The sequence below is a fragment of the Myotis davidii genome, unplaced genomic scaffold (assembly GCF_000327345.1).
Source record: "Myotis davidii unplaced genomic scaffold, ASM32734v1 scaffold125, whole genome shotgun sequence".
NCBI lineage: Eukaryota > Metazoa > Chordata > Mammalia > Chiroptera > Vespertilionidae > Myotis > Myotis davidii.
Window position 1 is genome coordinate 7,256,833 of NW_006299390.1, and position 27,739 is coordinate 7,284,571.

The 27,739-nt window shown below is 41.9% G+C and overlaps 1 protein-coding gene across 6 annotated transcripts in view; it reads left to right on the top strand.

Moving 5' to 3' along the window:
• The window catches only part of PDE1C (phosphodiesterase 1C), a 184,626-nt gene that overhangs the window by 101,918 nt on the left and 54,969 nt on the right, over window positions 1-27,739 (top strand). For all 6 annotated transcript variants that reach the window (XR_436249.1, XM_006774920.2, XM_006774921.2 and 3 more), the window contains exons 6-14: window positions 4,711-4,827; window positions 6,722-6,862; window positions 9,556-9,656; window positions 12,882-13,010; window positions 14,146-14,247; window positions 14,815-14,935; window positions 21,413-21,494; window positions 23,558-23,678; window positions 25,179-25,354. Coding sequence is in view for 5 of the 6 variants with exons in the window: in XM_006774920.2 (XP_006774983.1) it covers window positions 4,711-4,827; window positions 6,722-6,862; window positions 9,556-9,656; window positions 12,882-13,010; window positions 14,146-14,247; window positions 14,815-14,935; window positions 21,413-21,494; window positions 23,558-23,678; window positions 25,179-25,354 (1,090 nt within the window). In the remaining variant the exon portion in view is untranslated. The remainder of the gene's footprint in view (window positions 1-4,710; window positions 4,828-6,721; window positions 6,863-9,555; window positions 9,657-12,881; window positions 13,011-14,145; window positions 14,248-14,814; window positions 14,936-21,412; window positions 21,495-23,557; window positions 23,679-25,178; window positions 25,355-27,739) is intronic.

Here is a 27,739-nt window from a genome sequence, read left to right on the forward strand (position 1 = left end):
CTGTGCTCAGGGCCAGGATCCCTGGGCTGGTTGACACTGCATGGTGTCTAGACATGGCGTTGCAGCCACTTGCTCAGGGATGTCCCAGCATTCTGACTATGGTTAAAGCTGTTCTGGTCTTTCTCTGAAACCTGATGCTATTTTCAGAATATAACTTAAATTACCCATTCATGGAATTGGGAGTGCTTCTTGATCAACATAACATCAAGGAAAAGTCTTTTAGGGCCATTTTGATTATATATTTCATAGTTCTTTACTCTTGCCTCTGTTATCCATTTTCTGTAACTTTTTCTTTTAAATTTTATTGAGTATTGAATAAAATACTATACTTGATCTTAGCCAAAGATCACCTAAAAAACAGGAAAAAAGTATCTATCAGTGTGATCTCTACAACTCACCTCTAATTTACTGGAAATAAAACAGAGTCTGGGAAGCAGAAAAATATTACATTTCTAACGGCCTTGAACTTCCCCAGTGAACAGGAGATAAGAACAGGAGAAAAAGCTTGTGTTTGAGGTGACATTGGTTCATAAAATTATATAGGTTTCAAGAGTACAGTTTATACTACGTTATCTGTATATTCCTTGTGTGTTCACACTCAGTCTAGTCTTCTTCCATCACCATATATTTAACCCTCTTTACCAGGGGTCCTCAAGTTTTTTAAACAGGGGACCAGTTCACTGTCCTCAGACCGTTGGAGGGCTGGACTATAGTTTAAAAAAAACTATGAACAAATTCCTATGCACACTGCACATATCTTATTTTGAAGTAAAAAAACAAAACGGAACAAATACAATATTTGTATTTGCATGTGGCCCGCGGGCCGTAGTTTGAGGACCCCTGCTCTTTACCCTTTTTTCTCTTCCCCACTCCCTTTTCCCTCTGGTAATCACCATACTGTAGTCTTTGTCTTTGAGTTTTTGTTTGTTTATTTGTCTTGTTTGTTTCTTGCTTTCAATTTTGTATCTCACGTGAGTAAAATCATATGGTTCTTGATTTTTTTCCAACTGACTTATTTCACTTAGCATGATATTCTTATTATCCAACCATGTTGTTGAAAATGGCAGTATTTCATCTGTTCTTGTGGCTGAGTAGATACCCAGAAGAGGGATTGTTGGGGCATGTGGTAACTATTCTTATTTTTAAGGAACTTTCGTACCATAATGGCTGTACCAATTTACATTCCCACCAGCAGTGTATGAGGGTTCCTTTTTCTCTACAATCTCTCCAACACTTGTAAGTCGTCTTGTTGATAATAGCCATTCTAACAGGTGAATTGCCTCTTGGCTTTTTGGCTAAGATCAAGTGTAGTATCCTTAACAATTCAATATCTCTTCTCAGCTCATCGTAAGAATAGGAAGGATACTCAAGAACAATACAGCAAGGAGACACGTTTTCTCTCACTCCTCTTCAACTCCCACTTTAATGCCTAATATATCAGTGTGATTTACAGCGACATTTCCCATTTAATCAGTGAAATCAATTCACATAAGATTTGATGTTTCATAATATCCACTGTGAAGATGCATTGATTTTCATAATTGAACCTGAAACATTGAGTGAGTCTTAGGAACATTAAAAGCATCTTTTATTTTTAATTCCTTCCTTTATTGGGAACATAAATACAGGTGATTATACAGGCACTAAGAAATTTATGAAAATATGTCTTCCAAATTGGAGCATGTTGTCTATGTAGAATAACTGAAGGAAATGTAGAACAACCTGTGATGTGCACGATTGTTATTTTATGCTTAGGGAAAAGCGATTCTCAAATGCACACGTCTTTCTGAGGGGAGGGTACCTAGATGATTCAGACAAGAAGTAAGTACTAACTCTCTGAATTGCTATCCTTCTCCACAAGTATTGCTGATATGTACACAAGGCTTAAACAGCTTTTTCTCTTGCTCTTATCTCCTGTTCACTGGGGAAGTTCAAGGCCTTTAAAAATATAATATTTTTCTGCTTCCCCAGACTCTGTTTTATTTGCAGTGGATTAGAGGTGAGTTGTAGAGATCACACTGATAGATACTTTTTTTCCTGTTGTGCTTGTTAGAAAAAGGTTATCTCACTTCACTGCCAGCAGTTAATATGGGATCATATTGTTTTCTTCTATTACAGAAATGTCCCCAAGGACTGAGAGAATACAAGTCCATAAAATAACCATCGGGCTACTGTCATGTTAAGCTTTGTGATTAATGTAAGGACATGGCATAAAATAACATTTAAGTAATAGAAGAATTAACCACCGCCCATCTCTAAATTTGAAATATGTGGCATTTCTGTTTTTCTTATATTTCCCATTCAGTAGCTTCTGGGGTGTTTCCTCTCGAGCCCTCTGAGGTGGGGTTACTGGGAATGTAGACGTGTTCTGTTCTTTAGAAGGGCGTCTGTTTGTGTGACTGCAGAAGGGACATCCTGGAGAGATCCAGGTTTACAGTGGGAGGAAATGAGGCGGTCAGACTGTTAGGAAGTCTGTGCAGTTCTCCATGGGAATGGTACTTGAACCAAGTTTTGTAAGAGAGGAAGATTGGTTTAAAACAGTTAAACTAGGTGCTTGTTAAATGCAGATTCCACACCCCACACTAAGACTTCGCAGAGTCCCCTGCCTGAAAATCAGCATTTTCCCTGAGCACCCCCAGTGGCTCTGAAGAACATTACAATTTGAGAATCAAGGCTAAGCCTTCTGAAAATCAGGGCCCGAGAGGACGTCCGTCCTGCTGTCTACTTACTCATCCTCTCATCTCTCTAAGTCCTAATGTTCAGAATAAATTGGGCTTCTTTCTATGATCATCTCTTTATTTCCAGGAGTAGCCTTTCTCTTGTTTTATTCATTCTGGAGAATAGGATTAAAAATTGTCACACATGACAAACTGTTGTCCCACCTACTGAGTAGTCAGAGGGCTTTTCTTTAGGACTAATGGTCAGAGAATGGATGTCATGGCAATGCCAATTATAGCCATCAGGGTGAAGGTTCAGTTCTTGGGTTAAGCTTAAATGGCCCCACTGTCTATGGTCTGGGCCTTCTTGGGGTGTTTATGAGGCCTGGGTTACAGCTTATATTTATGGAATTTACAATGTCGTCTGCTGGCAAGGCTATTGCTAGGTGGTGTCACAGGAGTTAATACCGGGTTCTGCCACTGAATAGACACTTCATTTCATCTCTCTGAGGTTCCATCTGTAAATCTGGGGAAAGTAACACCTATTTCCAGAGTTGTGAGGATTTGCAAATGTAGATAAATTACCTTACATAGTGCCTGGTACAAAAAAATGTGCTTAATACTTGTAGCAATTTCTTTAGTTATTATAGTGGAGGAGAAATTATTGAAAATGGAGGTGAGGTTACCACTGGTATGAATTGAAACAATCCAGTTTGAGGTACTTTTGGAAAAATGTGGTTTCCCCAGTAAATGATTCAGTTTTTCTGTGCCCTGGCATCCATGAGAGTGACCCTTGATGACCTTGGAATGAACTTGACAGAGGGACATTTGGAAAGAGACAGCATTGGGATGGATGGGTGATGTTGGGATGCAGTGCGGGCGCCTGGCATCCACGAGAGTGACCCTTGATGACCTTGGGATGAACTTGACAGTGGGACGTTTGGAAAGAGACAGCATTGGATGGATGGGTGATGTTGGGATGCAGTGCGGGCTGAGATGAGAGCCACTCAGGCCAGTGGTGCCTGGTAGCCCAGGTTTTTCTCAGGGAACCATCTGACACTCTGCCCGGACTCCACGTGGCCTCACGTGGGTCCTTATTGTCAAGCTCACAGCCACACACTTTCTCTACTGAAAGTGAGACTCTGTCATAATGAGAAAGTGAGACTGTTGCTTTACCTATTGGTTAAGCACACCTTTGTTTATAAATAGTTGGTTATAAGTCAAAGACACATCAGGCAGTGTGTATATATTCTGGCGTAGATATTTATAGATAAATAAGACTTTGAACTTAAAAAATGGCATATGGGGTGTGTGTTTAGCTTAGGTCTTAGTTTTACTTTTTCCAGTAAGGTGACTTACAGATTCGAGGACCAAGTCCCCTGGTCAGTGACTCCAGACGTGGTGACATTTTTCTGACCCATGAAATAAAGGCTTTCTCCTTGGATTCAGCGCAGCAGTTTGGATCAAAGTGAAATGTTGTTCTATATTCTATATCGTGCGTGTTTCTGAACACTTTAAAGTGGGTTGATAGCCTCAACTGTGGACTAAGAGGAAGTCCGCAGATGGCATCAAGGGACTGGGGAGAAGTTCCGAATAGGGAAGCACTGAAGGTTGTTGTCAATGAATTAAAAATTTGAAATTCAGCCGGGGTAGGGAGTGGAAGGGCTTAATGGACAGAGCCCAAGCTTAGGGTGACCATGTGTTTGTGTGTCCCCAGCACTTACTTGTGATGGGGCTTTAGGGAAATGAGGTCACTTCTCAGTTTTCTCATCTGTAAAATGTGAGTAATAAAGCCTATCCCTTAGAGTGGTTTTCCGGATAAATTCTGTCTTTATTACTGGTCATGATGCCTAGATATGGTAGGCACTCAATAAATTATAGCTGCTGTTATTAGTTATAAGACTATTTAATATTTGATCAGTAAATGCTATGTAGGTCTGCCAGGTTGGAAAAAGTGTGAGTGTGAAATCCCAGAATGACTCCCCGGGGAGGAATTGGTGGCTATGGAAGTGGCTGTGGACTAATGCATCTTTCTCTCTGCCCGGTCCTGTAGGATGTGGATAGGTGGTCCTTTGATGTCTTTTCTCTCAATGAAGCCAGCGGGGACCATGCACTGAAATTCATTTTCTATGAATTACTCACACGCTACGATCTGATCAGCCGTTTCAAGGTCAGTGCCTAATGGAAAAAACAACAAGCACACATTTACCTATCCTTGCATGATTTGGGGGCTGAGGCTAAGAGAATCCTTTTAATACAGACCCCAAACTGCTCGGGGTGACTTGGTGACGCATCGTCTGGACAGTCGCTGCCACGGACTCCTCCCTGGTGGGAACTTTTCATTACTTCCCTGCCTGGTGGGGTTCCTTGGTCAGGGAGAGGCTGGAGTTGCACATTTTGATCCCAGTCTTCCTGGGAAGTACCACCCGAAGCTTGCACTAGCAGAACTCCCCGTGGCTCTGCTCACTGATCTCATTTCAGCCTGATTTCATGTAAATTCTCCTCCATCAGCGGGGAGACACTGGTGGAGACAGAATGCAGGACGGCTGCCTCTGCAGACTTTTTTTTCCCATCACTTGACTCAAATGCAGACAAATACTCTCACTAATCATCTTGACGGGTCATTGGTATTGCCCGGCCATTCATGCTTCCAATGAATTCTTCTGCCTTAAGTAAAGAGCACGAATCATTTCCAGTGTGCAATCCCTTCAGCCTCTCACTCGCAGAGTCTGGAGGTCAGGCCGGGTTCTCCAGGCAACCTGTGAATTCATCGGCTGACATCTGTCGTATTATGTTTCTCAGACGTCCCTCATCCTAGGGATGAGCCTCTGGAAAATGCAGGCCTTTTTCTCTGCAAAATATTGACTTCTCTGGACAGCACGGTGCCTTAGCACTTCCCAAAGGACTGTGTATTTCTTACATGGCCAGAAATATTTGATGGCAGTGGTCCTTAATTTATTTTGCACCAGAAGCCTGTTTGAAAACCCGGTGAATGCCTGAGACATTGTCAGCAGAGCAAAGCTCCATGAATTTCAGGGGTCACAGACCGCTCATGAACAGCCCCGAGAATCTAGGTTTCTTGGGACTTCCTTTTCAAAAATGAAAATTGATCTTTGACATCTGCAAGGCAATGTTTAAATTTTTAAAGCAGAAGCGTGGAAGACTGGGCTCCAGAAAGAACATGTTATGGGCTCTCGCTAAGCATCCCGGTAGAATTGTTCTCATTTTTTCTTCCTGATGTGATGTTTAGTCTCCAGGAACATGTACTCTTTCCTTTTCCTCCAGTCCTGAAGTTGATAATTTACCCCAAACCAAGGAATTGATCCCGAAAACTTACACAATAACTGTCATCAGGGTGCCCTTATTTTCTACATTTTGCAGTTGTCCTCCACTTTCTGCCACATAGAAAAAGAAGGGATGTATTTATACATACTTGAGACAGAAAAGCAGTTAGGCTAATTGGAAATATTATTCCACATTGCAAGGCACCTATAATAAACTAGAGGCCTGATGCACGAAATTCATGCAAGAGTAGGCCTTCCTTCCCCCAGCTGCTGGCACCAGCTTCCCTCTGGCACCCAGGACCCCGGGCTTCCCTCGCAGCCCTGGCTTCATCTGGAAGGTCTTCCAGAAGGACGTCAGGTCTAATTAGCATGTTATGCTTTTATTAATATAGATTGTCGAGTAACAGACATAAAGACACAGGTTGTTTCTGTTTCCATATATAACAGACGATGTCTTTTTTTTTTTTAACGTGTCCATACATACAATCACTTTCCCTAACGGGCACGGTTTTCTGGAGATGGCAGCTTATATTTGTTTTGCAATCATTTCAAGACCTAAGATCTCGGTGTACTTTATGTTTTGTCATAAATAAACGAGATGCACTGCATAGTATGCGCTCATTTATTTCTCGAGAAATAAAAGACCCAAACCTTTGCTTGAGGAATAAATGAACACAAACCCTTCTGCCCTACATGTCTTTGAGCTGATCCTGTGTAATGTTTTTTCCCTCACTTAAAGCTACTAAACCACTAGCCATTAAACTTACTACTCTTTTTCAGATCCCCATTTCAGCACTCGTCTCATTTGTGGAGGCCCTGGAAGTGGGATACAGCAAGCATAAAAATCCTTACCACAATTTAGTGCATGCTGCGGACGTCACACAGACAGTGTACTACCTCCTCTATAAGACAGGCGTCGCTGTGAGTATAGATGGGAACGCTAGGATTACACAAACAGCCAGGTCTCTATGGTTGGTCTCTATGCCCTTTTACTTTGAAATCTTCTTCAGAGATAGATACTCTGTGGGTATGGTTATTCATTAGCCCATAAACCCAGTACCCAGTACACATTTATTATCTTTTCAGCAAGGCCATGTTGAATGACTTGGTCTAATTTCTCACTGAATTAAAAATGGGATACAGTGGGAGGAGTGTGGGCTTTGGAGCTAGATATAGTTGGATAGAAATCCTTGTTTAATTACTTATTAGACTGTGACCTATGATGAATTGCTTGAATCTCTGAGTCAGGATATCCTCATTTCTAAAATGGTGAAAAATACTCTATCTTATAGAAATGCTGTGACAGTTTGGAAAAAAGTATCAGAAATATGATGTGAAGATGTACTTTGGACTTATCTATTCAACATATATTTAGTTAGTTCCCACTGTGTATGTACTATGGAGATATAAAGGTGAATTATACACAGATTTTTATTTTGGCCCTCAAGAAAAACTCCCAAGGGTTTATGCTAATGCAAGTTATCATTAATGTAAATGTTATATCGTAGCAGCCAATGATCATGACGTACTGCATAATGTTCTTAATTGCGCTTATTTGCCATTGAATTTTTATGATCAATTCAGGCCATATTCAGAATAATTCCTAAATATAGAAACTGCTTTCCACCCACTCTCTCTCCGAAATGCAGCTCAAAACAAACTTCTTTCACTGCAAGCTTACAAAAGTAGTGGGAAGCAATCTGATGAATGGAGAGCACATTGGCACTCTAACCTTTCATTACAAACCAAGAGGAGGGAAATGCTTTAAATCATTCCAGTTTTATAAAGTGTGAGACACATAGGGAACCAAAACATCCCATTGACAAAGCGATGCCTGGGCCTCGACATCGACTCCTTGTGATCTGTGTAAATCACTCATTACTGCTTCGCTCACATGCCTGGCAGGCGCTTGATCCTTTCAGATTTGTTTTGCTCACTTCTAAAGGACAGCCCTTGAACAGAATTGGACTGAAGAGTTTCTGATTGCATAGACAGGAATCAGACCGCAGGCTCCAGTCAGCTTTGGATTTAGGTCAAAAGAATCCAAACTCCAAAGCAACCCTTTGGCCCCTTTCGTTGCATTTGTCAGCCAAGGGGCCATTAATTTTTTTTGCTTATTTTTTAAGAGGAGAGAAGCTGTGCATCTTGTTCTTTTGATCATAGATGATGTCATCATATTCGTAAGGGAAAGGTCAAGACTTCTAAATGGCATCCTACTTAAAGAGTGCCAAGTAATTTTATTCGTCTTTATGGTCAGCAGAATTTTGGCCCCCATGACCTTTGACTTCGTATGAGTTGCCATACTTGTTAGTATGTTTCATTAGATGGCAAAGGGGACTTTGGAGGTACAATGAAGGTTATTAATCCTTAAAAGGCAACAGGGGTGGCAGAAGAGTGTGCTAGCTGGGAGAGGGAGAGAGCCAATGGAAAGCGTGAGAAGGAAATGAGTTGTCAATGCCTTGAATGCCCCTGGAGGCAGACTTTCCCACAGAGCTTCAGAAAGGAATGCAGGCTCCCTGACACCTTCATTTCAGCCACGTGGGCTCTTGACCAGAACATCCAGCCAGCCGCACTCTGCCGACCTCTCACCTATTTTGACAATTTTTTAGTGACTGTCTATCGCATTGAGCTTAGGTTCTATGGATATAACTCTATTTCTGAGTTCATATTTTATTGGCTTGTGTCATATTTAATTACATAATTATTATAACAGTGCAATTGGTCAAAACAGCGTTTGGAATAAGCCACACTGAAACTTATAAGCATCAATTCAATTAGTAACAAAAGTGAGCAGAGGGTACCAAAGGCAGCTCGCAGTGGTGGGTATTCGGTCATGTGGACATTGGTCGGTATGGTTTACAGAAAGGGTGGGAAGCATCAATGAACCCATAGAGTCTCTGAGATGGAAGTCACTAAGGGAGCTTCAAATGCTTCTCGAACTCTGCCCTGCATCAGAACTATCTGGGTGGCTTGTGAAACACAGGTGATGCTAACTCTGCTGGTCCAGGGAACACACTTTGAAGACCACTGAACTACAGCCAGTTTTGGTGGAGTGGATGGGACAAGTCTTCAAACTTTAGCACGCATAAAGTGGGAGGCCAGGCGTTACCTTTCCATCTGTCTCTCTACCTGTCCACCTTCGAGTGGGCAGACATTAGGTGTTCTGTTACACTTACAGCTTGGTATCATATTGAAATTTTTAATTTTTAATATTTTTCCTGCATCTACTTTGGAACTTTGGAATTTGAGAGAGGATGTGATGAGGGCTTTCAATGTCTGCATGTTCATTGTTTTCTGCCTCCTGCACACCACCCTCCTGGGGATCAAGTCCACAACCTGGGCATGTAGCCTGACTTAAAATAGAACTGGTGACCTTTTGGTGCATGGGATGACACTCAACCAACTGAGCCACACTGGCCAGGGCAGGCATGCTGTTTTCAAATCACATGTCCCCTCATCTCTTTACAGAAGAAAAACACCATTTCTGTCTTTCCAAAAACATGTGTCTGGCAAGAGCTGACCAGCTGCAGGGTGGAAAGACAGCAATGTGGGTGTATTGTCAGTAAGCTGAAGTCGGAGGCACATTATCTGATTGCCTGTAATCTCCCTTTCAGAACTGGCTGACGGAGCTGGAGATTTTTGCTATCATCTTCTCAGCTGCCATCCATGACTACGAGCACACGGGAACCACCAACAACTTCCACATCCAGACCCGGTGAGGACGTTGAAATGTGTGGAGGAGAGGCAAGAGGGGTCAGGGAGAGGGTTTTATAAGCCAGCAAGGAGTCAGTCACCTTTCTTTTATATGGTTGCTCTATTTTGAGTTTCAGGAAAAATGAATTTAAAAAATTTTAAAATATATTTTTATTGATTTCAGAGAGGAAAAGGGAGGGAGAGAGAGATGGAAACATCAATAATGAGAGAGAATCACTGATTGGCTGCTTCCAGCACCCCTCATATTGGGGATTGAGCCTGCAACCTAGGCATGTGCTCTGATAGGGAATTGAACCATGACCTCCTGGTTCATAGGTCGATGCTCAACCACTGAGCCACACCCACTGGCTGGGCTGGAAAAATTAATTTTAAACAAGAGACCAGCTGGGTGAGTTTCGATCAAGACTTAGAGTGTAAAGTCATCTGCTCCTAATTCTCATATTTTATTCACATCTAATATGCATCTCCTTTCCCTCTCTTCTAATGCTAGCTCCTTGGTACCTATTTTTAATAGGAGCTGGAGCAATGTACAGAAAGGCACAGATGCCATGTAGACTAAATCAGTGGGGACAGCAAGGACTAGAGTGTCTTTGTTGATGTGAACAATAACTGAGCCTTCTCACCCTCTGACCTCTGGGATTCTGGTGGTGCTCATCCCAGTCTCCCTAATTCTATCTCTGCTCTGTTCAACGGCATAGGCATGGGGAGTTAGGACCACCATGGTGAATGTCTCATGCAGGCCTTTCACCATGGGCAACTTCTGCACCCTCCCTAGCAAAATTCTGCGGGGCTATTAAATACGGGTCCAAGTGCCGGACACTGAACCTGTAGACTGACACAGACATCACTAATCAATTTGGGTATTTTTTTTCTTACTAGCTACAGACTTATCCTTCATAGTCCTCTCAGTACAGAATCCCAGGCAGCTGTACCATCAATTGTCATTTGCATTTAGAATGAAACCTTATCTGCCCTCTCCTGGACTCAGAAATTACCTTCTTTTAAGACAAAGATTCAGAACTAGAGAGAATCTGACAGTGGGGTTAACTGGGCCTTGACATACGAATCAAAAGAAGCGAGACCCTAGCTGGTTTGGCTCAGTGGATAGAGCGTCAGCCCTCGGACTGAAGGGTCCTGGGTTCAATTTCGGTCAAGGGCACATATCTTGTTTGCAGGCTCTATCCCTGGCCCTGTTTGGGGCTCATGTGGGAGGCAACCAATCGATGTGTCTCTCTCAGATGGATGTTTCTCTCTCTCTGTCTCTTCCCTCCCCCACTCTCTCTAAAAAAACCAAAAATCAATGGAAAAATATCCTCGAGTGAGGATTAACAACAACAAAAAAGAAGCTAGAATTTGGGGAAAGGTGACAAAGCAAAGAGAAAGAAGATGGGGGAGGGGCGAGTTTAACACCAATAAATACCTGCTGATTTCACTGAACGAGCAGGTGCACAGTTCAGATAGGTTTGTGTCCATAAATCCATCCACATGTATTTAATGAACCCGGCACTTAATTGTGGGCCACACAAAGGACGGCAGTATCCTCCGATCTGTGTTCAGTAGAACGGAAGCAGACAAAAGGACTTAAGCCGTTCGCTTCATTTTCTGCCTCCTTCCTCCCCACGTAGAGCAGTCTCAGCTGCTGTAAAACAGTCTTTATGGCCCTGTTGCAAGGTCTTTAAACACAGGGAATTCCACAGAGCGGTTTAGTGGAAGCTTTGCTCTGAAGACAGAGAGTAGCACCTGCCGAAGGGAGACAGGTGGATGGAAGAACCGTACCTGGATCATGGCTGGAGGCCAGCGTCAAAACCGGTCACAACGCAGAGAGAGATTAATTTCAGGAGTTGGAAAATAGTTTAATGTCACAAACACACATCAGTTAGTGCCTTCATTACTTAGCAGGCACCAGATCAGATGGCTCGCCCCAAGATTTGCATGTTTTGTGCTGTATCTTCATAGGACTGGGAAAACTCCAGGGGGCTCAGTTAAGTGTGGTTTGGAGTGAAGTGTGGACATTGGCCTTCCCTAACAGAACGTTATCTAAAGCATCCCAGCCTGTGTGCCCCCTGTTCCGCAAACCAAGTCTGTGACCAGGTCCTTTGTCCTTGGATGGTATGTTAGGTCTAATACTTTAAAGGTGTGCTAGATAAATTTCAAAGTTTGGCTAATGACAGGTGGGAGTTATCTTGGGGGGCAACGGCCCCACTGTCAGAGATCTCGCCTTCATCCCAACCCTGACTCAGCCACTGTGGGGCTCTGTGGAGTCCCTTTACATCTCTGGTACTCAGCTTCCTTGATGAGAAACCAATAGGCTGTAATAATCTCAGATTTCATTAAATTAAGGATATAGAAATAGTATACAACTCTGTTTGCTGTCATTCAATTGTGGAATGGTCTTTGAAAAAGTGACTAACAGTTGTCATATAATCCATATATTTTTCACTCTGTTTTCTATGTATGGCTTCTACATCGTAACATTTAAGATCAGCCCTGGCTGGTTTTGCTCAGTGGATAGAGCATGGGCCCACGGACCGAAGGGTCCCAGGTTTGATTCCGGTCAAGGACATGTACCTCAGTTGCAGGCTTGATCTCTGGTCCCTGTTTGGGGCATGTGCAGGAGGCAACCAGTCGACGTGTGTCTCTCACATCAGTGTTTCTCTTTCTCTGTCTTTCCCCCTCCCTCCACTCTCTCTAAAAATCAATGGAAAAATATACTCTGGTGAGGATTAACAAAAAATAAGCAATTTTAAGATAAAGCTACAACCAGAGGAACTTGCAAGCTATACCTGCCAGGTGGTATGTGTTCAGAGAACTAGTGATAAAATAAATTCTTTTATTTAATAAAAACAAAGCCAAACCGGTTCTGGCTTAATAAAAACATTTAAGTTGTTCTAGAAAATATACGGAAATTTGACTTGACCCACATTTTAAAAAATTATCTTTGCTGCCACCAGTAAAAATCATGGAGATCTGCTTATGAATAGTTTTCAGAGAGTTCTCAGATTGGGTGGCACCTATTTTACATCCACATATTGACATTAAAATACCCTACATATATCAATTGATCATTTACAGTGTTCGTTTTAGGTTTTTGTTGACATAAAAGGCATCGGGGCGAAGGTAATTGCTAAACACAGGGAAAAGAGATGGTGTATTCTAGCTTGAAAGAGTTAACCTGAAAAGTCTCAACTATTTAACGTACCAGATTATTTTTTGGCTTCCTGTTCAGGTCCGACCCAGCTATTCTGTACAACGATAAGTCTGTATTGGAAAATCATCACTTAAGTGCAGTTTATCGCCTTCTGCAAGAGGATGAGGAAATGAATATTTTGATCAACCTCTCGAAGGATGACTGGAGGTAAGGATGAGACAGGGAGGCCAGGAAAGGATCAGCGAGGAGAGATGTACTAGTATGCTGCTTTGAAGAAATCCATTAACCAAAAGATAACTTACACTTAATCTCCTGTTTCTTTGTAGGAAAGCAATTTTAATATCTGATAGATTTGTTTGGATACCTAAGTGCATTTGACCTTTTAGGATCTTTGTAGATGAACGTGTTACCATTTATTTACTGCATTTCAAAGTGGAATAACATGGCATTCCACTTTCAGCAGACCGGATCAATCTGCTAATAAGCCAGTCCTGCACACAATGGCTATAAACTATGATCAAATACAAACAAACACAACCCCACTGACTTGAGAGTGCACAAACTTAGGCACGTTTTGAAGGGGTGTCAATATCTGGAGACTGTGACAGGATGGAGTGAGTGTGACATTTTTATGACTTCACCCTGAAGACAGTCTGTGTCAAGGCAACAGCACTAGTTGGCTAAAACCATATTTATACAAAGACCTTCACTGTGTTTCTGGCTAGAGAGACCAGGGTAGGAACAACTAGAGCTGCTATCAAGTGAGTTAAAACCCCAGAAAAGAGAGAGTCAAAAAATCAGGGGAAACTCAAATTCTGTGACCATCTCAATGGCATGCAAAGAACAGGAAAATGTGACTTATTTGCAGAGGAAAAGACAATCAGTAGATGCAGACTTTCAGATGAACTATTGTTGGAATGATCAGACTAGGACTTTTAAAGCAGTTCTTATATTTATGCTCAGTGAGGTAAAGGGAAATATGCTTGTAATAAAGTACAGTGAAATTTAACCAGTGGAATGAAAATATAAACAAGAGCAAACACATTTTAGAACTGACAAGTCAAATATTTAAATTGAAAAATTACTACACTGGCTTAGTAGCAAGTTGGAGAAGACAGAGGAAAGAATCAGTGAACTTGAAAACATCAATCAATATTATCCAGTTTGAAGATGAGGAAACAGGAGTAGCTTAGGGACCTGTGAGACAGTTTCAGGCTCAAGTTAGATTACAGATGTCACAACTAATTAACAGATTCAGATGGGAAGTGGCAAAAAATAAACTAATTTTTACTTTCCATTTTTGACTTTCACCTTTTTTTCCTCCATGGGGTGTCCCTGAAAGGGAATTTCGGACCTTGGTAATTGAGATGGTGATGGCCACGGATATGTCCTGTCATTTCCAACAAATCAAGGCGATGAAAACTGCTCTGCAGCAGCCGGAAGCGTGAGTGTGTCTGTGTCACTTGTTTTTTTATAGGTGTTTGAGCTGGAACTGGCCCATGTTGTTGCTTCTTTAAAGTGTACCTCCTTCAGCGAACTTTGTCGAAAAGTCTCATAGTAGCTGGGGATGTTTGGAGGAAAAAGCATGAGAATTGCATGTATCACAGATTCTCATCAGGGTTGAAATATATACAAGGGGCCATAATAATTTGTCCCAGTTAGAATTGAAAATATTTTCCTGCAGGAAACCAAATTATCAAAGATCTACTCAGTGCAGAGGTGACATACACAAGTCAGTGTGTGACTCTTGGAGTTTTGTCTTTTTGAATGAGCCAGTCGTTGCAGAAATTGTTTTGAGTCTGTTTTTGAAGTGTCCAGCTCAACACACATGGAGACCTAGCTGGTGGATATTCCAGTTGTAGGATGATGTGATGCTTTCCCCTCAGTTCAGCCGAAGTGGGGCTTGACACAGGAGAACAGGAGAGATTAAAAAATTAATGCTTTTTAAAGAAACTCTTATTGAGGTTCTGAGAGCTTGATCAGCATGTGCTTGGTTCCTTTGGGTTTACAGGATTGAAAAGCCGAAAGCATTATCCCTGATGCTGCACACAGCAGACATTAGCCATCCTGCGAAGGCGTGGGAGCTCCATCACCGCTGGACGATGTCACTGCTGGAGGAATTCTTCAGACAGGTACCTTGTGCTATCCCTCAGGGCTTTCATCACCGGATAGTTTCTGAATTTCAGATTTCAGCAATGCTATGAGATCACAGTAATTTTCTTGAGGAGGCAGAGTTTGCAGATTTTTTTTTTTTTTTTGCCTCCTGGTCATGTGATATTTGAATCTTACTTACATTCTGACTCTCAAAACATTATGGTATTTCTATCCCATCCATTTCTATTTGAAAAGAGAAAAAACAGTTTCTTGTGGCAGTGTTTTGTAAAAATGTCATCAGAGGAGCCCTTTGGTTTATGTATTTTTCTAATGGGCCGACCAAATGTTGACCAGTTTGGCATTCTCCTGTGGGATTAAGATGTTAATCTTTTACTGTTATAATTGGTTGGGTTGTTTCTTTTGAGCTGGCAAACCACATTGTCAAATTCCAAAGCCCGGTGTGGTAATTTGGGGTCAGGAAATCATTAGAAGCCACTGTTTAAATTATATTTATGGGTGTACATTGCTTTAAAAAAAGTTTTTAAAGGTGCACAAAAGTAGAAGGATAGAAAGGAAAATAAATGTGTTGCACTGAGATTGATATCTTCTCGCCTGGCCGGCATGGCTCAGTGGTTGAGTGTCAACCTATGAACCAGTAGGTCACAGTTCGATTCCCAGTTGGGGCACATGCCTGGATTGTCGGCTCAATCCCCAATGTGGGATGTGCAGGAGACAGCCGATCAATGATTCTCTCTCATCATTGATGTTTCTATCTCTCTCTTCCTTCCTCTCTGAAATCAGTAAAAAATATTTTAAAAAAAGACTGATATCTTCTCAAGAAGAGTTGCCATTAAAACATCTGTTTCGAGATGTGAGGTCCTGAGGTTGAAGGTGTTGATGTGAGAAACATTCAGATCTCTAAGTCAAACTGACAACCATTGCCAAGAACAAAATCTCCAGTGCTCTGGAGAATGACAGTTTTGCAGTTTCCTTTATACATTTGGAATTAAGAAGGGAATGTAAGGAAGGGTACATGAAGGTGGGAGAAAGCAAGGTGAGGATTGGAATTACAGGATAGTTAACAAGGTTATGTGCTCTCTTGAGGGTGGCTATGCTTCTGAGGAGTCTGAAAAGAGGTGTTAACCTAGATGCATAGAAACAATGGGCAGGGCTTGCTTCAGGCAAAGATAAACCTTTTGCTAAAGAAGTTACATGCCTGGGGTGTGACTGCCCACCATGACCTGCCCAGTTAGGAATTTATGATCAGATCACCTTGTGAGGTCACTCTCAGTTAGATTTATTACAGTACCCATTCTTTTTTTCACAAAGGCAGTATGTCATGTAGATTGTGGGAACTAAATTAGAGTTAATTCAAGTTAATGCTGTTAATTTAGTTAATTCTTACTAATTCAAGAAGGGAGATTCACCTCATAGATTCAGAGGCAGCTGATATCCCACAGAATATCTCTTAACACTGGTCTCAACTTTGTCTCCTAAGTTAACAAGAGATATGCTCTTTTACTGGCAACTCAGATTTTTGGAAGGGACTTACTCTTATTCTTATGCTTCTAGTTTAAATGGAGAAATTGTAGAAGGCATCTAAGGGTTGTACTTCTTTTGAACTTGTGCACAATATCTGGAAATGAAGTGGGACTAGAGCTAACAGCATATTAAAGTCCAGAAGGCCTTTTATTGGAGTTTTTTTATTATTATTATTCCAACTGGTTTGTGGCCTGGGACTAACCAAATTATTCCTCTAGGTCTCAATGGTCTTATTTGTGATTTGGGTTTTTTGTTTTGAGAGGGTAGGAGGAGTTGGTGGAACTTAAAGGAAGGTTAGACTAGATGTTTTCTTAGGGTCCTTCCAGCATTAAATGTTCTATATTTTCTTCATTTTGTCTATGGTGTATGTCAACCCATATGCATACATCCCTAAATTGTTAAATGGATACAGTGGCAGGTACCTCATTCAGCATATTGCTGTTTCCTCTTGCAGTCACTGCTTGGCCTCACAGAGTAGTTCTCAAGGAGAACCTGATGGCATGGGAGGAACTAGAAAAGTACAGATGTGGCTCTGTTGTATATACAAGAATGACTGTAAATTCATCCTTAATCGAGGGCTAATTTTGAGCCATTTTTCCAGAAGCTATTTTTCTAATATGAGTGAGAATATTTTCTCCAAACATGCCCTTCCCTTATCATATGCTTTCTTTGATGCTGCTTTTGCAATACAGCCCTATAGCTAATAGTATTTGATCTGCAGCCAAAGTTAGATCAGAGCTAACTCATATAAGTTTGAGGTATTGATTTCTTTTTTTAATTGTGAGAGAGTGAATATGAGAAATTACTTAAATATTTGAACATTTTTACCCATAAAGGAAACCTTGTTTGCATATACATATGCTTGAATTGAATGAAAATGTGCTAGATAGAGGCAATGTGAAAAGAGCCATATTGAATTTCTTGCCTTTTGGGAATGGAATGTTAGCTCAGTGCACCAGAATGGTTTTTTAGTAATTATGATTCAGTAAGTTATTTTTATTGATTTAATATTTTAACCTAGATGTCATAAGCCATTGTAGGTAACCCACATAAGAGAAGTGTTGCCGTACTCTTAGCTATAGATTTTAAATTGGACAGTTCAAATGGGAACTCTCAACGGGACCTTAGAATCCTTGAAAAAATTAAAGTTGGAAGTTGAGTTATATTTCAAAATAAGGGCATAGCCTCAGTATTGATACTAGACCTTTTAGGCTTTGCTAAAGAATAAGTTACATCTTTAGTTTTTTTTCCTTTTAATATATTTTTATTTATTTCAGAGAGAAAGGGACAGGGAAAGAGAGAAAGAAACATCGATGATGAGAGGACCAGGAATCAAACTGTGATCTCCTGTTTCATAGGTCGATGCTCAACCACTGAGCCATGCTGGCTGGGTACATCTTTAGTTTTATAACCCTATTTTACAAAATCCAAGCCACTGCCTCAGGGTGCTTTTCAATAAAATATTGACTTTAATGAAGTGTACATTTGCCTTTTTGAAAAATACATGTTGTTAAAGTCTTGAGGTTCATTTCTGCTGTATTGCTGTATATTTTTATATTTTGTATATGTCCCCTGTAATTCTTTGAATTTCCTCTGTATCTGAGAGTATTTTCTCACTTTTATTTCTCATTTCATATATTAGTGTTTTCTCTTTCTTCTCTATGAAGTTAGCTATTTGTTTCATTGGTTTTTTTTAATTTTATAATGCCTTATTTGATGTTTCCATTTTTATTAATTCTTTTCTTCAATTTGAATTTATTTTGTTCTTTTGCTAAGTCCCCGAGTTGAGTACTTCATTCATTTCTTTGTGTTCTACCTGTTTAATATGAGAGCACACAAGGCTAGGTGTTTGTCTTTTTTAATTATTATTATTATCATGAATCTCAGAGGTTCTGCTATGCACCATGTTCACAATGATTCTTTCCTAAATATTCTGTAATTTCAGTTTAGATTTTATTTTTTACCCAAGTTACTTCAAATAGAGGTGTTTGTCTATATAATTTTCCACTGGTAGGTTCTTTTGCTTTCTAGCATTTGATCAAAGAACTTTTTCATTGTTTGGATTTTATTGTGAGATTTATTTGTCACATACAATAAATTTTTATGAATATTCACACATTTTCTATTCAAAGAAAAATAGATTTATTTCTTGTGGAGGCTAGAAGTCAAAGAACACCAGAAACATATATAAATACCTCATTAATGATGTCATTTAGGTATTTTATATATCATAAAAAAATTGGTCTATCATGGGTTGAAAATATTGACCTCCTTAGGAAAGAAAGAAGTGTATAAATAATTCCACAAAGACTAGTAGTTATATAGATATAAAATATTGTATCAATCAAGTTGGATTTACCTGTACAAGTATATTTTTTCATATTATTTCCCACACATTTTTCCTCATTCATCAATGTGTCTGTCCTCCAAAGGGAATTCAGTGACCACTATTTTAAAATGGGCTTTTAATAGTTGAGTGTACTCAGCTCAATTAAGTCTCAAAGATGTATGTGTTATGTAGATGTGGGTGTGGGCAAGGTGATGAGATAAGCTGTTTAACATGCACTTTTTCAGTAATAAAATTCAAACTAATGCTAGGGAAGGGGCATGGGGGAGGTAGAAGAGAGTAAAGGGGGGTAAATGGTGATGGAAGGAGACTCAACTTGGGGTGGTGAACACAATACAATATCCAGATGATGTATTATAGAATTGTATACCTGAAAGCTCTATACTTTTATTAACCAGTGTCACCCCAATAAATTCAACAATTTTTTTTATAAAAGAATGCAGCTTCTCACACTGAAAACAAAAATGCTCACCTCTTACTTGTCAAGTGGTTAGTATTCACCACCCCTTCTCCCAAACCACCCCCATTAAATGTACCAGCAAAACAACTTGTGTCCCTGCTTCGTAGAGAGAAGAGTGGGCTTTGTTTATGTCAGCTGAAGTATGCCACTCAACCATCTGCACAACTACAGTGTATGTTATAAATATTCTTCTTTCTGTTCATACAAGCAGAAATAGCTCAGGAGTAAATAATTTTTTTTCCAGTAGGAGTTTCTTTTTTTTTAAATCATTATTGTTGAAAATATTACATTATGTCCCCTTTCTTCCCCATTGACCTCTCCCCCACCCCCCTAGGCCTTCACTATTCTATTGTCTGTGTCTATGGGTTATGCATATATGCATAAATAATTTTTATCATGCTACTTAAGAGAGAGAGAGCAGCTTTCAGCAAGGCATCCTGGGAAACAGGAGCATCATCTCCCAGGGATGTCCACACAGGGGGAGGGGGGGTGCAGATGGAACTGAGCCACTTCAGGACTGTTCTGAGACCCTGGGATGTCTCCAGCACCCATGGGGACCCCGCTGCTCAGCTTCCTCATACCCCCACTCCTTTTCCTTTCATTCAATAGATATGTGTGTGTGAACTAGTATTCTTTCTCTTTGGTAACCGGCCTTGGAAAGAAAAGGCATTGTTTTGAACTAGGCCTAGTTTTTGAACCAGGTTGTTATTACTCTTCATTTACTATTAATTTATTGGTGATATTTATTATAATCACAGTGTATTTGATGTAACAAAGTCACTGAATGTTTCTCAAATTTTGACTTAAATATTAGAGATACCCATTGGGAAATAATTATAGTTCTTTTTATTTACTTGCACACATTTTCTCATTCAATCCTCACCATCACCTGATGAGGTAGACATTATTATTCCAAATTTTATAGATTGAAAAACTGAAAGGTAGAGAGAGAAGGTAAACTTTCTTTGATCACACAGCTAGTGGGAGGAAGGCCAGAGTCAAGCCCAAGGCAGTGGCCATTAACCCAAGCAGATTCTTTCATAATAAAATGGATGAACACAGCGTGGTCACAGTTATTATGGTGACATGTTCCCTTTCCTCAGGTGTGTGACTGAAGGAATTCTGGTTCAGGATTTAAAAACCATCATCATTCCTTAGACTTTCCATGGCGCCTGCTCATTACAGCAGTACTTTTTGGAGGACTGTGAATCATGTTTTATTTATTGCCCAACGCTACAAACACAAGCAATTATTTACTGCTCTGCCTGCTCAGTCCACTTTTCATTACGGTCTGGGGCCTGTGGCTGAGAACCCAGAAGCACGTGCACCAGTTGTGTGTGGTTTTAGGTAGCAAAGGAGAGGAAATTCACATCAGCCAGTTGGAATTTTTCTTCTTTAAAAAAACATAGTTTAGATCAACCAAAGGACTTGTATGCATGCATATAAGCATAACCAATGGCCATAAGACACTGGGGAATAGGGGAGGCTAGGGGACTGCTAGGGCGGGGGGAAAAAATGGACACATATCTAATACCCTTTGTAATAAAATTAAAAAAATTATAAAAAAATATATATAGTTTTATTGATTTCAGAGAAGGGAGAGAGGGAGAGAGAAACATCAGTGATGAGAGAGAATCATTGATTGGCTGCCTCCTGCATGCCTGCCACTGGGGATCGAGCCCACAACCCGAGCATGTGCCCTGACTGGGAATCAAACTGTGACCTACTATTTCACAGGTCTTTGCTCAATTATTGAGCAGCACCTGCTGGACTGAATTTGTGTCTTGAACACTGTCCGCAGCTGGGAGGGAGTCACTGGCTCAAGAAAGGCCTCAGGTGTCAACATAAGACAATTGGAAAACTGGTGGTAGCTCTGAGTGCCATGTTGGCCCCGGGCCACAGGATGCTTCGCTTTCCGTGGTGTCCAGTGAGGCCTCTGTGCCACAGCGGGCGCCTCTGCAGTGGGGGGGAAGGATGGAGCCCAGCCACCTCCGGTCTCTTGGTGTCTCTTATGCAGAGAAGCAGCCCCATAAGGACTTGGTACCTAATGTAATGGTAATAATGAAAATAAAGGCCACTGGCCTTCGTGGCAGCTGAAGTTGCTGCATGAAATCTGGGTGGTTTGGCCTACTGCTCTTAATTTACCGTGGCCTCCTGTGATTCTAGGGGGACAGAGAAGCAGAGTTGGGGCTGCCTTTTTCTCCTCTGTGTGACCGGAAGTCGACCATGGTTGCTCAGTCGCAAGTAGGTACGTGTTTGCCAGGCTTTGGAGAGAAGGAAAGACCTGAAAGGGGTGTCCGGACGTGAGGGCAGAGGCTCCCAGTGCCTCCCCGGCTGGAGCCGGGCTCCATTCTGCTGGGCTCTGCTCCTGGCTGCAGCTTGGTGGGTTGATGGAGCTGCTCACCACCCTTCTCCCCAAAATGGGCTGTTTCATGGGAAGAGTAGACGGTGACATCGCTGTCTCCATCATTCCCTGCCAAGAGAAAAGGGGCCTCAACTTTCCAAGGTGATGAAGGAGTCGGTGGCAGGAAGCCCATTTTTCCTGCAGCCGTGGAAGTCTCATGCCACTTCCCTCAGGGATGTCTGCAGGACATATCACTCTTGCAGGACCCTGCTTCCGGGAATGGCTCTTTCTAATCTCCTCCCTCCCTTCCTCCCTTCCTCCCTTCCTTCCTTCCTCCCTTCCTCCCTTCCTCCCTTCCTCCCTTCCTCCCTTCCTCCCTTCCTCCCTTCCTTCCTTCCTTCCTTCCTTCCTGTCTAGGCTGGGTGCTCTTGGGGCCAGCACTTTAGTAATAATAAGGATGAGGGTTAGCATTCTATAGGGCTAACGAGGGCCGGGCCTGCTCTAAGTTTTACAAGTATTACATAATTTCATCCATACGGCAGCCACTCCTTCCTCCCTTTCTTCCTTCCTTCCCTCCTTCCTAAAAATTTTGAGCACCTTTTCTGTGTGGTAAGGATAACCTTTGCTTGCACTGCTACTAACCATAATGTATGTGCATTATAAAAATCCTTGGCTATGAGAGCCCCAGTGTCACTAAATTAAATGTCAACAGTGCCCTCCAGCTGAAAAGAATCTGAAATCATTCAAAAAATAAATTCAATAAGGATTTGATTTTTTTCTACTTGTGTTTTGAGTACTCATTTTTTTTTCATAATAATGCATATTATTGAGTCCCTTTTAGGTTTAGAACACTGATAGACATTATAATAGATGTTAAAAAAACGAAGACAAATTATACATGGTACCTGCTCTCAAAGACATGGAACCAATACAGTGGGGCCTTGACTTACGAGTTTAATTCATTCCGAGACCGAGCTAGTTAAGGAGCTCGTTAACTCAAATTACTCTGTCAACTCAATGCAAAAAATCAGCAGAGAGACAGCTGGTATCTCAAAAAACTAGTCGGGACACTCATAAGTCAAGGCCCCACTGTATTTGGTGGTGGGCGAGATGTTATGAAAACAAAATCCATTAGAGTGTTACAGTGTTAAGGTAGTTTTGTACTTCATGTAATCAGGGGCAAAACAGGGTGTCCGAGCCGTTAGGCTCAGAAAGACTTGTTGACATTTGAGTTGGGTCCTAAGAGATAAGTAGGCAAATGGAGCTATGCAATACAGGTGTGCTAGGGGCAGCTGGGAGGGCATTTCAGACAAAGGGATTAGCATATACTAAGCAGGGAAATTTAAAACAGTCTTGGAAAACCAGGGAATTACAAACAGTTCCATATGGCTGGAGTACTGGGTAGAGTAGAATGAAGCGAGAGACAAGTTGAGAGAGAAAATCAGGCCCAAATTATGGATTGTATTAAGATAGCATGCGCTTTGTACTTCCCTGTCGGAAGTGAGGGCATATCTAAAGCATTTTAGGTAAGGGTAAGCACATATACATTGATGGGCTAAATCTGGGGCCCTGCTTTGGGCTCCTCCTTGGTTTCTTTCCTTGTATTCTAGGGGTCATGTTTATGCTCATTTAATGTCTCCTATAAACTGAAGGCAGGCAGGGTATGTCACACCCTTAGTCTTGTATGCAGGGCCTGTTGCAGCATTTGTTGCATTGGGAATGTTGAATTCATATTTTTAAGCACTTGATTGGAACAATCTACTAAAAAAGTTAGGAAAATTCTGTGGGAGAAACAGCTGACTCACGATATTCAAATCAAGGAATATATTAAGTGAATGAGACCCCGATCTGATCTGGGGCTCCTGTGTAGGCGAGTTTAAGAGTTAGCACTCCTCAGTTTCAGGGGGAATTACCGAAAGGCCCCAGTGAAAATGCAGTTTCCCTGGAGCATTGCTGTCTCTCCGCAGGTTTTATTGATTTCATCGTGGAGCCCACCTTCACGGTGCTCACGGACATGACTGAAAAGATCGTGAATCCGCTAATTGAGGAGACCTCCCAGACAGGCGGGACAGGACAGCGGCGTTCAAGGTCAGTGGAGAAGCTCGAAGGCTGGAGTCAGGTTGGCCTGTCCCTGAGGGTAGAACTCTTCCTTTGGAAGGGATGGGGGTGTGTTTCAGAATGATGCTTGTCCTCCCTCCTTCCTATAAGAGAGTTGTCTGCCTTTTCCTTTTCTCAGAGGAGTTGAAGTTATACTATTTGCACTCTCCGGGCTGGCGTGGAAGGGAGTGACCATGGTCTAAATGATGATTGGCAGGTGCCCAGTAGAGCATCTCTCTCCCACTCATTCTCTCTCTTTGGTGCCTTTGCTCACGGCAGGCATCCTGATCCCCTTACCTATTAGCTGTGCATTCGAAGGCAAGATGCCTCAGTTTCCTCATCTGAGAAAATGTGAATTATAATACTCAGAGGTTACAGGGAGGGGTAACTGAGTGGTTCAATCTCTGTAAAGCCCTGATAACAAGGTCCAGTACAGAGGAAGCGCCAGCTACAATTGAGCTAACACTTCACCTTTATTAGTAGTATTCCTACCCCTTCTCCTGTTCATGCAAAACCTTGGGCTTTGTTATGCAGGAGAAAGGAAAGAAATGGAATGAAAAGACAAAAGAGCAGAAAAGAGCAAGAGGAGGGGCCAACAGCGAGATGGGAAGGCAAGAGGAATGTTAGGACATTGGGACCCTAGGGACACTGAAGGCGGTTGGACCCAGCCAGGGCTGCAAGCAAGGAGGACTGAAGGCCCCTGCCCGAGTCCCACAGCCCCACAGCTCTGCAGACACTGGGCTCAAATGTACTCTGCTTACGTAGTCAGCCTTGGGAGCCATCCAGTGGGTTGGCATTCATGCCAGTCACTGCTTAGGCGCCTGGGAGTGTGTGATACTTTTCTTTAAAGTTACCCAGATGGATGGCACTTTCTAAGTTTGCGAAGTATCTCATGTTTAAAGCGTAAAGTAATATTGATATAGAAAAAGGCCTCTTGCATGACTGCTCTCCACCTTCCCCCAGGAACATGAGGAAATCACCCTGCCGTGGCCTCGGGGATCCGGCGATCAGAGGCACCCAGCTGCAGGGGGAGGCATGGCTGGGGAGAAATAGGACTAAGTGGCTGAGTGACTTGGAATAGTGGTCAGTGAGGAAGCAGGTGGATAAACTGTGGAACCAAGTTGAAGTTCAAGTTCAAACTACTTGGTTGCAGAAAATCGAGGACAGAACAATCACATAGGGGAGTCTAGTCATGTTGATAAAGAGGATACCAATCAAGAACAACAACAAAACACAGGGACTGTCGCTACTCAGGAGGCTGAAATATTGATTTTCTTTTTCTGCTGAAAATATGGAATTTCCCATCTGTCACAAGTGGAAAATAAGAATTACAAACCTCAGGACCCAGGAATTTCACAGCAATAACTTAATGATTGCTAACCACTCCTCGTTTGAGCCTGTTCACAGCCATACATTTCCCAAACACCGAACCCTCCTCTTCTGATCCATCTTGCCTAGTTCATTTCTTGTGTGTGATTTCCCCCCATCCAGTTTGAACAGCATCAGTTCGGCAGATGCAAAGCGATCGGGTTCCAAGAGCGCAGGCTCAGAAGGAAGCGCCCCAGTCAACAATTCCGTCATCCCTGTCGAGTACAAGAATTTTAAAGCCACTTGGACTGAGGTCGTGCACATCAATCGGGAGCGGTGGAGGGCCAAGGTGCCCAAAGGTAACCTATTGGGGAATCTTCCAGGAGGTCGGTCCAAACCACCCAGCACCCACTCATACACAAGGCTTGCCACCCTCATTTATAGGTGTCGCAAAGGAAGTGAAATCTCAGGATAGAGATTCAAGTGGCTGAATGTTAGCATTTACCCTTTTTTTAAATTTTATTTTTCAATTACAGTTGACATTAAATATTATTTTATATTAGTTTCAGGTGGACAGCATAGTGGTTAGACATTTATATAACTTACAAAGTGATCCCTCAATAGGTCTAGTATCTGCCTGGCACCATACATTGTTACAATATTATTGACTCTGTTCCTTATGCTAACTTTACACCCCATAATACCAATTTGTGAAAAAGTATCCACCCTCTTTTGATCCTCATTTCATTTAAAACTCTATGCATGATAGGATGACGCAGACCTCCAGGCCTCTCTATAGCATGACCTTGACTGTCATGCCAGGTTCTGTGCCAAAGGTGCAGAGATGAGCAATAGATGTCCTTATCATCGAAGCTCCTGGGGGATGGGGGGCAGGGAAGGGGACATCACTATAGCGTTTCTTTCAAAGGAAGAAAGGGAGTTTAATGAAGGCCTTGTGCTCATCACCCACACCCACCAGCCCTGAGTGACCCTCACTGTAGGCAAGGAGGGTTTCATCCCCAAACACAACATGCCATACTTTCACCCACCCAGTGTCTACACAGCAGGGGAGAAGAGTGGAGGGGCTGCACTGAGCATGTGCTGGCCATCTCGGTTCCTTGTACTTGGGGCGCTGCTTCCAGGGAGGGAGAGAAGAGACCTCACTTGGAGTTGGAGTTATTCCAAGGACAACTACTGTCACTTACTCACAAAACCCTACCCAGGTGGCTGCTCATTTCAGGCAGGGCAATAGGTTTATATTTACGGCACTTTTAAGGCACCATTGGGCCCTTATCAATTCAGGACAAATGTTGCACCCTGAGCTCTGGAAGGAGCCCGTGCCTCTTCCATATTTTACAAATAGCCTCTCACAGTCCATTCAGAGGCCCTCAACATTTAAATCCTCCCCGTTGGCAGGCGTTGCAGGCAGTGACGGTCACCACTGCGTCGTCTCCAAGGAAGCACGCACTTATAATCAATTACACTCATTACACTTCAAACCCGGTTCCTGACAACACGCAGTGGGAAGAGGTGCTTCAGAGTCATTTGTTTGCAATCATCTGGCTTACTAAAATTACCTCCCGAAATGAATCACCTGGGGGAGCATTGGGCCGCTTCTTTACCAGGGGAAACCGGCCCTGTGAAAAGGACAGGTACATGAACAGCTAATAATTTTTAAATCTATTAGGTATGTGGATAGAGATATGCTTAAGCTATTTTGGATGCATGAAAGGGCTTGTCCCTAATCCTGCTCGGGGAATTTGGAAGGCATCGGTAGCCAGGACTTGCAGGACGCCTGGGCTGGAGCCTGGAAGAAGGCATTGTATTTAGAAATAGGGAACAGAATTTAAGTTCTAGTAATAAATCAAGTCCTAATATAATGATTACAATACAGTAACTATGTCTTCTTCAGCTGAAATAAGAACAGTTGCCTAAATTGACAAGCCTATTTTATTAAAAGAAATTAATTTGATTTAACATTATAAACATGCAGTTAATTCCTAGTGTTTATGGAGAAACTCCTGTCCTTAAGTACGATGTAATGTTTGCCAGTACTGTTAGTCCGGCCGGGTCTTAGTATTTGACTTGAAACCGTTAGGATGAAAACATATTGAATCAAAGTCACTTTGATGTGAGCTCAGATAACAGCAACAAAATATTTTTAGTGATGTCAGTAACTGCTGCACAATGCTTAGTAAATAAGTAAAAAGAAGAACAAAGAAATAGGGAACAGAGATAAAAGGGACAGGCCGAGCCCGGATTATGTATATTTTGTGGGAGGATCTTTTGGCCATCAAAGCAACTCCAGTTAGTGGGATTAGGGCAATCTGAATCCCCACTCGCCTTGTACTCTTTGGCAAATGCAGGTAGATTCTTTGAGAAAATTCCATTTTGGGGTAGGGGTGGGGAACATCTGGCCCGTGGGCCATGTAAAGCCCTCAACATCATTTGGTCTGGCCCTGCCAAGGCATTAGGGTGAGTTAATTAAATGTTTGACCAAATAGAGCAGGCTAATTTTTAAGTTGATAATTTTTTTATGGCCCTCGAATAATGTTATAAATATCCAAATGGCCCTTGGCAGAAAAGAGGTTCCCCACCCCTGATCTATAACATAAAACATATCTTTAGAGAGAGCTGTAACAAGGATTTCCTGTTCTGATAGTGAAACAAAGTCCATGAGTCTACTCTCTGGGAGGACAGTGTTCTTCATGATAATGTTGAGAATTACTCTTAAAGATACTGAA